The sequence below is a fragment of the Pleurodeles waltl genome, chromosome 7 (assembly GCF_031143425.1).
Source record: "Pleurodeles waltl isolate 20211129_DDA chromosome 7, aPleWal1.hap1.20221129, whole genome shotgun sequence".
Lineage (NCBI taxonomy): Eukaryota > Metazoa > Chordata > Amphibia > Caudata > Salamandridae > Pleurodeles > Pleurodeles waltl.
Genome location: NC_090446.1, coordinates 1,004,738,838 through 1,004,751,393, shown reverse-complemented (window position 1 = coordinate 1,004,751,393; position 12,556 = coordinate 1,004,738,838). Strand labels below are relative to the sequence as shown.

The 12,556-nt window shown below is 43.6% G+C and overlaps 1 protein-coding gene across 1 annotated transcript in view; it reads right to left on the bottom strand.

Moving 5' to 3' along the window:
* Positions 1–12,556, bottom strand: part of LOC138245853 (uncharacterized) — an 89,113-nt gene that overhangs the window by 64,212 nt on the left and 12,345 nt on the right. Inside the window, exon 2 of the mRNA XM_069199830.1 lies at positions 2,908–2,971. Within this exon, the coding sequence (XP_069055931.1) occupies positions 2,908–2,971 (64 nt within the window). The remainder of the gene's footprint in view (positions 1–2,907; positions 2,972–12,556) is intronic.

The window sequence follows — 12,556 nt, the reverse complement described above, 5'->3', positions numbered from 1 at the left end:
GTTCACGGGTGCCACTGCCGAGCACTGTTGGAATGTGCACTCTCTGCAAAGTAGACAGTGTACATTCTGAGGGTGCTGGTGGCCCTCTCTTAGCTACGAGATAGCATTTGGCAGGAACACTGTAGTAGGGCGGGGGTTCCATCGCCACGGCGGTGATGTCCTGCCCCCGAGTTTGGAGTCCTGTGGTGCGACCGCCAAACTCCTAATGAGGCCCTTAGTTTATTTTGAGGGAGAAAGACTGGGCTGTACAACCTTTAATAGGAGAAGTGTCTTGCAAAACTTGTTTTTGCAGCAAACATCATCCATAGGCAATGGTGTCCAAATTCAAAGTTCATCACGTTGTGACCTTCTGAACATCACAAAACTTTTCTTGTAAAATTATAATTTTGTGCAAACTTACTATAAACCCTACCCTTCAACATAAATACATACACAAAGAGTTTAGAGGGTTCCACATATGTTCCTTTGTGCAGATGCTTACCGGCAGATATAGGAGGGTAATACCCACCCAACATTTTACTCATACACAGTGCTATAAAAATAATCTAATACATGGCTTTATAAGCAACATCTAAGCATTTCGTCTTACAAAATCTCTATGTTAAGTGAAAATTCTCTTAACTGTTCATCAACACAGCAGCAGTAGGCCTGTTTGTTCATCATGAGCTAAAGATTCAATATTTTGAAATATTGGACCAGTGAAAATCATTGTGAAATGATGCTTCACAAAAATAGAATCCATTCTATGTACTAAACCAGCTCTACAGAAAATAAACTAATGCAGCATGTTTTGTTAACTTTCAAAGTATTGTATCTTGGCCTGTGTGAATACAAGCAGGCCAAGTGGTTTACTTTACTCTAAATGCACAAAAGTGCAAATGATCTGCTGACCAGTGCTGAAGCCTGCCAAACATATGACCAGAGTTGTCTCTGAAGTTTAATCCTAAGCATACAAGATTTATGCAACCCTGCTTTCCGAGATTAAAACATGTATAATAGGTTACCCAAAACATAGCTAAGTAGTGTCAGATTTCGTCTTATAACATCTAGGTAACTTGAGATGGTAGTTATGTTGTCTAAGTCACAGTCCTGTATTGCTGCTGTGCCGGGCAGATTACCATGCAACCAATTGCTTACTGAGTCACCAGGCATAGGAGCTGTGTAGTCAGAGAGATAAGTGTGTTGTTCAGCCTACAAGGCATGACCATAAGAAGAGATGGTTTGGGTGTGTGAAGAAAGAGTCTGCAAATTCCATGAAGTTAACTAGATCCACACTGCATGCATTAAGTTTTTTTCAGAAATATACAAGTAATAATTATCTGAGGATAAGATCTGACTGCAAATAACGTCAGTGTTTTTTTTAATATATTGTTTATATTTGTTTAATTTTGGAGCGATGTGGTAGTCAGTGTATACATTACTAGAACTACTCCTCACCTATCCAGTTTCTTCTTGAGTATCAATTTCACCTTGTGCCCTTTTAATGCCTTACGGTATTTTTACTCTCTCATATTATTAGCTATGTTTTGCTTTATCTTCATCTCACTTTCACTCCCAAGAGTGCTCATCTTAAATGAGTGTGTATGGGGCGGAATATGGGGTTAATCTGAGGGGGTTATCAACTCCAGTTCCTTTGGGCCAGCATATGACTGTAGCAGGAATGGTGAAAATGTGGGTTGGAGAGAAACATATTCTCGAATCACCAGCTCAGCGGTGCAGTGAACAATTGTTTTTTCAGATGAGCAAACTAAGACACATCCTGCATCTCGAATCTCTTTCCAATAGGCCCTGGATAACAGAATCGGCAGTAAATGCTCACCTGGATTATTGCAGTGCCCACTTCGCTAGTATGCATGTTTCCCAGATCCACCATCTGCAGAGTACAGAATACATCTGTTTGTCAGTTATTTGGTCAATTAAACCAGTATTGCTTCAAAGCAGCCAGGTGAACACTGCATTGGCTGCATGTGAGGTATAGGATCTAGTTTAAGCTAAGCTGCATAGTTTTTAGATATTTGCATAACCTGACCTCAGCATAATTTATAAATTGGATTCACAACTACAGTCCAGCCAGATATCTCAGAAGAATGCATTTACATCTTATTGATAAGTATAGGAGCAAGCTACTGTCCAAACGAAGCAAAGATTGTTCATGCCATGATACCATGTGCTGGCATTCTCCACCATTGCAGTTTAGCCAGATAACATCCCTTACTTCGTTTAAAAACGCTTTGCCGTTACATAATTATCCTACTTTTTAACTGCCTTTTGATTCGCTGTTTTTTCTTGAAGCTATTATACATTATTTGCTGTAAATGTGGTATTTTTTTTTCCTTTAGGTACTATGACCTGCCATGCTAATCTAAACTGTTTTGTAAACATCCCATGCTTGTTATGGCTCTTAACCTCCATATTTAATAGTATACTTGTAACTCAGCCACTAAACATGAAAGGTGCTCTAATGTCTTTGGACTATGGCTGCGCTAATAAATCTGCAATAAATAAAATATATATTTTTTTTAATGTAAGGTACTTTTATTCATTTCGATTTATTTATATTTAGAGAGTGGTTGAATTTATTTAGTTAAATGTGCATTTATTTTATCTAGTTATACTTCTTTCAGTTTCTGTGATATCGCCTCACACAAGACCCCTTCCTGTATAGTCTTTTCGTTTTCCACTTTCGTGATTTCGCTTGAGAAACGTCATAGGTAGATGTTTAATGAAATGTAATAACACATGCTGTGATCTCCTCGTTTATTAAACAATCAATTCATCCTTCATATATTTTTGAGGTTTTAGTCCCCGAACACGGTACTTGGTAATAGGTCATCCATGTTCATTAAATGAACTGTTGGCAACTGAAAGAACATTCACAAGGACACTATGAAGGATGCTACAACCCACCGTAAACTTTGCCGTCCAGGTCTCGTCGTGGCTGTGATGGATTTGGTCTAGAGATAGGAAGTCGCTGTGAAAAGAAGGCAAAAACTTGGACAGGCCGTTATAGACATAAAACAGAATTATGTACACATAGAATGAGACGACACATTGGGATGTTAGAACAATACAGGTAGTCCATGTTTCAACATACTTGTGACATTTGTCTCCAATTTTACTCTTACTTCACTAGCCCCAATGCTTCCCCTATCCAGACACCGCGGCCTGTAACTTCAGACAATGGATCAACAACTGCGCCAACACCCTCGCCCCACTGAAGAAACCCCCCAGCAACCCCGCCAGCAAGAAAGCCTCCTGGTTCACCGACGAACTCCTGGCCTCCAAACGCGCCTGCAGGAAACTGGAAAAGAAATGGCTCCAAGAACGCACACCGGACAATCACGCAGCCCTCAAAGACGCAACCCGCCGACACCACCACCTCATCAGGACCACCAAGAGGTCCTCCTTCAAAGACCGCCTAGACAACAACGCACATGACAGCAAAGAGCTCTTCCGCATCGTGAAGGAACTATCCACCCCCAGCACCAACATCAACGACATCCCGCCCTCTCAGGAACTTTGCGACTCCCTCGCCGCCTTTTTCCACAGCAAGATCGCCAACATCCACAGCAGCTTCAACACCCCGACCGCACCCACCTCCATCACCACCTCGTACCCGAGCATCACCAACCCCATCACCGCCTGGTCCAACGTCGACGACGACGCAACACGCAAAATCATGAACTCCATCCACTCCGGATCACCGACTGACCCCTGCCCCCACCACATCTTCAACAAAGCAGACTCTATCATCGCGCCCCAACTCTTCAAGATCATCAACGCCTCCTTCGAAACAAGCACCTTTCCAGAAAGCTGGAAGCACGCAGACATCAACGCACTCCTCAAGAAACCAAAAGCCGACCCCAAGGACCTCAAGAACTTCCGCCCCATCTCCCCCCTCCCCTACCCAGCTAAAGTCGCAGAAAAGATCATCAACCTTCAACTGACACGCCACATCGAAGACAACAACGTCCTCGACCCCTCACAAACCGGATTTAGATGCAACCACAGCACCGAGACCGCCCTCATCGCCGCAACAGATGACATCAGACGCCAACTCGACCGCGGCGAGACCTCCGACCTCATTCTCCTAGACCTATCCGCGGCCTTCGCCACAGTCTGCCACCGCACCCTACTGTCACGCCTCCAAGAAGCCGGCATCCAGGAAAAAGCCCTAGCCTGGACCTTATCCTTCCTCTCCGGCAGAACACAGACCGTCCGCCTCCCACCCTTCTGCTCAGAAGCCAACAACATCATCTGCGGCGTCCCCCAGGGCTCCTCCCTGAGCCCAACGCTGTTCAACATTTACATGGACCCCCTCGCACAAGTGGCCTGCCATTTCGACCTCAACATCATCACCTACGCCGACAACACCCAGCTCATCCTATCCCTCACCAACGACCCTGCCACTGCCAAAGCCAACCTCCATGAGGGAATGAAAGCAGTCGCCGACTGGATGAGAAATAGCCGCCTGAAACTCAACACCGACAAGACAGAAATCCTCATCATCGGGACATCTCCCTCCGCCTGGGACGACTCGTGGTGGCCCACCACCCTCGGAACGGCCCGACGCCCACCGACCACGCCCGCAACTTGGGATTCATCCTCGACTCCGCACTCTCCATGGACAGACAAGTCAGCGCCGTCACATCCTCCTGCTACAACACCCTCCGCAGGATCTACAAGTGGATCCCGACCGACACCAGGAAGACAGTGACCCACGCCCTCGTCAGCAGCAGACTGGACTACGGCAACGCACTCTATGCAGGAATCCCAGCAAAACACCTCCAGCGACTCCAACGCATCCAAAACGCCTCAGCCCGACTCATCACCAACGCACCCCGCCACAGCCACATCACCCCTCACCTCAAAGGACTCCACTGGCTCCCCGTCAACAAAAGGGTCACCTTCAAGCTCCTCACCCACGCACACAAAGCTCTCCACAACGCCGGCCCCTCCTACCTCAACGACAGACTCAACTTCTACACCCCGACCCGCCAACTGCGATCCGCGAGCCTCGCCCTCGCCACCGTTCCCCACATCCAACGAGCCCCCTCCGGCAGCAGATCCTTCACCTACCTCGCCGCCAAGACCTGGAACACACTCCCTACCTACCTCCGACAGACTCAAGACCTACTTGCCTTCAGAAGACTCCTCAAGACCTGGCTCTTCGAGCAGTAGCAGTCATCCCCTCCCCCCCCCACAGCGCCTTGGAACCCTAACGGGTAAGTAGCGCGCTCTATAAATGTCTGTGATTGATTGATTGATTGATCCTTTCCTCTTATAAACATGTATTGCGTTTGTTTCAACTTTTCTGCCGGTAGGAAATTCAGAGTATTTGCTTTACATTAAATTATATTTTGGATTAGCTCTTTAGCCATATAATTTGACTTCTGATTCTGATAGTGTTTTGTCGGTGAAAAGTCTCTGTGCAGTGTTCACTTCTGGAGTTGTATTGCCATTTTATAAGCCACTCTGGTCCGTACATGTACAAAGGTACGCATTTATTTCTCACTCTCTTTCTATAAGTCTTGTGGTTCAACATACTTTACACACCTCTGACATATATATTTTTCTCAATGGGAGGCCACCAAAACTGGACTTTTTGGAAATAACAGAACTACAGAGGGGCCTTACAGAATTAACCACGTTATTCCAGACAAGCCATGCATAATCATGCTTATAGTGGTATTATGTCTCTTTTTTCTAATGTCACTATCTCTACCAATGGACTCCAGCATTTCTATTGCAAAGGTTAGTAAGAGAATTGTTTTTCCACCCATACTAAAGTAATCAAAGTTGCTACCACCAATCAGCTACAAGCTCCCACTGATCTCTGTCAAATACAAACACCGCTAAATTTCCTTAACCCCTTAGCTGCTGGGTCGTTCCACTCCCCCTCCCCCCGTGCTGAGCCCTTTTTTGGCTATTTGGGGTAGTTCACTCTTAGGCCTTCATAACTTTTTGTCCACATAAGCTATCCACGCCAAATTTGTGTCCTTTTTTTCCAACATCCTAGGGATTCTAATGGTACCCAGAGTTTGTGGTTTCCCCTAGAGGAGATCAAGAAATTAGCCAAAATACAGTGAACATTTTGTATTTTCCCAAAAAAATGGGAAAAAAGGGCTACCGAAAAAGGCTTGTGTTTTTTTTGCCTGAAAATGGCATCAACAAAGGGTTTCTGGTGCTAAACTCACCATCTTCCCACCTTTAAGGAACGGGCAGACTTGAATCAGAAAACCACATTTGTCAACACAAATTTGGCATTTTAGTGGGACATACCCCATTTTTACTATTTTTGGTGCCTTCAGCCTCCTTCTAGTTAGTGACAGGAATGGGTGTGAAACCAATGCTGGATCCCGGAAAGCTAAACATTTCTGAAAAGTGGACAAAATTCTGAATTCAGCAAGGGGTCATTTGTGTAGATCCTACAAGGTTTTCCTACAGAAAATAACAGCTGAAATAAAAACAAATATTGAAATTGAGCTGAAAACAACAGCCATTTTTCTTTATGTTTTACTCTGTAACTTTTTCCTGCGATGTCAGATTTTTGAAAGCAATATACCGTTATGTCTGCTGGGCTCTTCTGGTTGCGGGGATATATAGGGCTTGTAGGTTCATCAAGAACCCTAGGTACCCCGAGCCAATAAATGAGCTGCACCCTGCAGTTGGTTTTCATTCTATACTGGGTATACAGCAATTCATTTGCTGAAATATGAAGAGCTCAGCCGGCACCTAGGGAAACCTACCAAAGCTGTGCATTTTTTAAAACTAGAGACCTAGGGGAATCCAAGATGGGGTGACTTGTGGGGCTCTGACCAGGTTCTGTTACCCAGAATCCTTTGCAAACCTCACAATGTGGCAAAAATAACACGTTTTACTCACATTTCGGTGACAGAAAGTTCTGGAATCTGAGAGGATCCACAAATTTCCTTCCACCCAGCATTCCCCCAAGTCTCTAGATAAAAATGATACCTCACTTGTGTGGGTAGGCCTAGCACCCGCGACAGGAAATGCCCCAAAACACAACATGGACACATCCCATTTTTTGACAGAAAACAGAGCTGTTTTTTTGCAAAGTGCCTCCCTGTAGTTTTAGGCCTTTAGCTCAGCCGACACCTAGGGAAACCTACAAACCCTGTGCATTTTTGAAAACTAGAGACCTAGGGGAATCCAAGATGGGGTGACTTGTGGGGCTCTGACCAGGTTCTGTTACCCAGAATCCTTTGCAAACCTCAAAATGTGGCTAAAAAAACAGGTTTTCCTCATATTTCAGTAACAGAAAGTTCTGGAATCTGAGAGGAGCTACAAATTTCCTTCCACCCAGCGTTCCCCCAAGTCTCCCGATAAAAATGATACCTCACTTGTGTGGGTTCGCCTAGCACCCGCGACAGGAAATGCCCCAAAACACAACGTTGACACATCAAATTTTTTCATAGAAAACAATGCCTACCTGTGGATTTTGGCCTCTAGCTCAGCCGGCACCTGGGGAAACCTAGCAAACCAGCGCATTTTTGAAAACTAGAAACCCAGGGGAATCCAAGATGGGGTGACTTGTGGGGCTCTGACCAGGTTCTGTTACCCAGAATCCTTTGCAAACATCAAAATGTGGCTAAGAAAACACATTTTCCTCACATTTCGGTGACAGAAAGTTCTGGAATCTGAGAGGAGCCACAAATTTCCTTCCACCCAGCGTTCCCCCAAGTCTCCCGATAAAAATGATACCTCACTTGTGTGGGTAGGCCTGGTGCCCGCGACAGGAATAGATCACACAACGGTCAATGTTGGTCCTTACATGAGGCAGCTGTTGACCCTGGGGTGATCCATTCCTGACGCAGGCACTAGGTGTAGGCACTCAAGTGGGGTAATGTTTTTATCAGGACAGGTGAGCAATCACTGTGTGGTAGGAATTTTGTGGATCCCAGCATATTCCTGTAGTTTGTGTGACAGAAATGCGAGAAAAATAGAGTTTTTATTCAACATTTCAGCTTTGCAGGGTATTCTGGGTAAGAAAACTTTGGGGAATCCACAAAAGTCACACCTCTGTGGACTCCCCCAAATGTCTAGTTTCCAGAAATGTTTGGGTTTAGTGTGTTTCTCTATATGGCCGCCGATCCCAGGACCAAAAACACAGGTGCCTGCCTTACAAAACCAGTTTGTTTTGCGATAGATAATTTTGATGTCTCCACAATACGATTTGGGCGGTGGAATTTGAGGCTGAACTAAATTGGGGAGCTCCCAAGAGAGCACTCTCTCTCTCTCTCTGCTTGCCGCCGCATTCATATGCTGTCTGGTTTGGGCTAACCCACTATTACCCAGTTGCACAGACTGCTTGCGAAGGGACAGCAGGACTGTCCTCATCACCTCCCTCATAATGTACTGGAAGGGGAGTTTTCGAATGGGACTCCTCTGACTGAAAAATCACTCCCAGAGTCTGCGCCATTGTCCTATCCCTCAGATGCTGTCTCAGTATCTGATGTCTCAGTCTCTGATCCTATGTCAGAGCTGTCCTCTATAACCCGAGTGACGGCAGCAGTCATCCATCAAGATGCCATCTCTGCTATTGGCTAAACTGTTGCACTAAAACACTAGCCTACGTAGACAGTCACAAAATAGATGGTGTGTGTAAGATACGTGCAACAGTTGAGGCCACCTTACCTACGCTTCTTCCCTCAATCAGCACGTTCTTTCAAGACACTCAAAAAACACCTTGTCACATACCATTCGTCACAGTCTTTTAGCACCTCCTGCGCCCAGTCCAACAATCATTATTGGTGCTCCCATTCCCTCCTCCTCGGATTCCCTCATTACCACCCAGCAAAAGTGCCCTTCATCTCTCCATAGCCGCCCTCCACCCCGCACATACATTTCATTTGTATTATAGCGCAGGTAATGGCTGACTTTACTAATGTACTCAGCTATTTACATAAAATACAGATTTGCTCTTTGCAGTAGGCATATAAACCTTCTGCGCTTCTTTATGGCACTAAAACTGCCACTAGACAAGTCTGACCCTTTTGTAGCAGAAACATAATCACAATACTTACTTGACTTTTTTATTGCTGCCTAAAAGCTACAGCTGAAAAGCGTCATTTGAAGTATGTCCATTGCTTTGAAGACGCAAGCTGCAATATATATCACTTTTATATGTGGGTCTGGTTTTCCTGGGGGCCGATCGCAGCCCCCAGGGAAACCACACACGTATTGACAAAAGTGATAGATATATATATATATCTATCTCTATAGATATATCTATCTACATAGATATATCTATAGATAGATCTATATATATATATATATATATATATATATATATATATATATAGATATATCCATGTAAATAGATATATCTACATGGATATATCTATATTAGATATGTAGATATATATATATATCTTTTTTATTTTTTGTTGTTGTTGTTGTATGGTTTCTTTGGGGGCCAAAATGGCCCCCAGGAAAACCCTACAACAACTAAAAAAAAAATACTGCCCCCACAGGGAGTCGCCCTGCCCACGGGCTACCCCCTGTCCATTTATTTTCTTTTTGTTTGTTTAAAAAAAAAAAAAAAAATGTGCCCCCAGAGGGGGCCGGCCCGTTTTCCGAGGGGGCCGACCCCCCTAAGTGAAATCCCTGGCGTCTAGTAGTGTTTCCTGGCCCCCGATCGCAGACTCTACCCTTTCTTACGAGGCCTTCCCGAACGTGGGGAAGGCCGTTTTCCCCATTGGAGCAGGAAGCGGCTGCAAGGCTGCTTCCTGCTCCGATGGGGAAATCAACATTGTTACGTCAGCGCGCGGGGACACGGAAGAACTTCCGTGTCTCCCAGGGACAAAAAAATAAATAAATAAATCCTCGGGTGCGACACACCCGAGGATTTATTAACCCCCTCCCTGGTGTCGGCCACTGGTTGTGACCCGCACCAGGGAGGTAGTGTGGGTGTCGGCCAGTGGCCGACACCCGCACTAAAGCGGTTAAATTCCAACTGAAAGCCATTTGCAGCAAAACCAATTAGTCAAATTTCATGAACTATCTACGAAACCACACACGCCATTGCATTTAAAACATTTCTAGTGCTTGCACCATTACTCTAGGACCCTGTGCTCTCCAGACAACTTTAGGATAATTGTTATTTGGAATGTATAAATATTACAAACTGAAGCGGTTGCTTGGTCTTAAGCCACGAGAGAACCATAACATATCACAGCAGTTAAACCACGATGTATTAAGCAGAATGTAATGCTATTCGTGTCCAGGGATGCAGTATTCTTTACATATTTTAAATGAGCCCTGAAAGCTAACTTCATTTATCTCAAATGTTCAGTCATTGAACACGTTGTCTATCGTTACTATGGCTAACATATTTCAATCCTTGAGTACTGAATCAAACATATTGAATAGGTATTTCTTTTTTTATTTCTATATGTCTTGGTAACTTTAAGGTTATATTGTTTCTCTTAAAAGCATCTTCTAAGGCCTGTGTTCCAATTACGCAAATGCATTAATCATCTTTAAATCTGTGTGGAACCTCTCAATTTCTCTTGATTCCATGTACTAGTTTGTTACTGTGACCACTCCACACATTTCAGGAGGGATTCCAATAGCCTAAAATCAAATACAAATAGACCATCCTCCCACTCACACCATCTCTATCAATGTTATAGATATTTGGTGGTAGTTTTATCAAATAGGAGGTAATTGTCTTCGCCAGATACATTTCATATCAATTTCAAGATGTAGGAGACTAATAGCCAAAAAGTAATACTGGTGCAAATTTAAGGGGACCTTGATCAGAAAAAGATTTAGATGTATTTCCCCCATTTGTTTGCTGTTGTAGTTTAAGCACAGAAATGAATCATTTTGTCCTTCATTTGCAAAGCTGAAAAACAATTTAAGCTCCATTACAATAGTCAAGCTGAAAACCGACAGTATTTCCAGAATTTAACCTTTTCACATATGAATGGCACTGTGTACTATATTGCTCTGGCCGAAGAGAGCATTAGTGCTCTTTTATAATGAAAGCAACTTTAAAAAAAAAAAAAAAAAATCAACATCAACAATAGTTGTAGTAAGATTATGATGTCACATTTGCTTAGCAAGCTAGAACGATGTCGAGTGCATCATCTGAAAGTTGGAATTAGAATCATGTTCAGATAGTGACTGTTTAGAGGTGTTTATGCTGTATTATTTCATTAAAAAAACCCATTTAATTTTCCTGCTTCTATACGTTTTACTGGTATTATTACCTGAATTGGACTAGATCAGCATGGGTTTATGTTAGCTGTACCAAGGGGGAGCATGGAAATCCTGCACCCCTTAATTTGTGTGTGCCAGATACAAATCTCTATGCTTGAGATCATCCCTGAGCTGTATGATTTTCTTTCACTGGGCGCTAGTTAAACTGACCCTTTGTTACTGAGTGAGTTAGAAGGTTAGTGATTTAGCTGCACAATGACAGGCCAGCTGCTGAAGAGAGCCAGAAATCATGTTCCATTTTGAGTCCAAGCAGCCTGCCCCGTTTATATATTTTTCATCACTTTTGAAGCATGTGTTCTTGCTCATGACATTGGGGCATCAAACACAAAAGTCCACTGCATGCTCATATTTGCGTGTTTATGTTTTTCTTTACAGCCATTGTGCCCAGGCTGTTGCAGCACAAGACCTGAGTCTAGTCAGACAACTACCAGTACAAAGAAGGAAAATAGGAGGTGCTGACTTCATTTATTTACACCTTGTTTGCTTGAGGGTCCACCATTTCATGCACCTGCCCTACATTTGATTTTTGTCTAGGGCCTGGTTACATGTTGAAAATTATGTTTGCTTTCATTGGGTTTGCATGACAATTTGTGGCTTATGTTTTGCGTACTATGAACGTGTGCCTTTAGTTCAGTCATAAAATGTGTAGAGTTCTGGCTCAAGGTCTTTGTCTACCTGGCCAATTATATGTAAAAATTCACAGATTAGTCTCTTTCTACCTCATGAATCAGAGGTTCACTCTCTCATGCGCAACAGTACAAGTTTAGCACCTTCATATCAAAGTAGCATTTCAGAAACCAGGAAGCTTCTTTTCACCACCACAATGAAACAGGGTTCTTAAAGAGAGGGCCAGAACTTGCAGGCCTCAGGCAGCAAGCCTACACCATACAAGTATGAAACGTACTGTGACCCTCTTAATGGTAGACCTTATAGCACTCACTCCCATTACCAAACCCTACTTGGGATGAGGAATTATATAGAAGAACATATTGACGTTATTTATATTACTCACATGCAGTTAGATATCACTCACTGGAATTGTAATATTTGCTACTTTAAATTAGCATAAATTCTGCACTTGCAAATCTTCCACGAAGACCTTATAAAATACTAAATTTCTTGCTTGTGTGCACTCTGGGGAAAGTGTGAAAGAACGGACAAAACTTCCTGACTATCCGGTAAGTAATGTTCATTCCTAATTTTTATTACTGGCAGGTAAGTTTAGGAGAAGTTCATGGGAAACCACCTGTCTTTTTTCCCCGCTCCAGCTCGCATCTTGGTTTTTCTGTAATGTCTAAGACCCAAA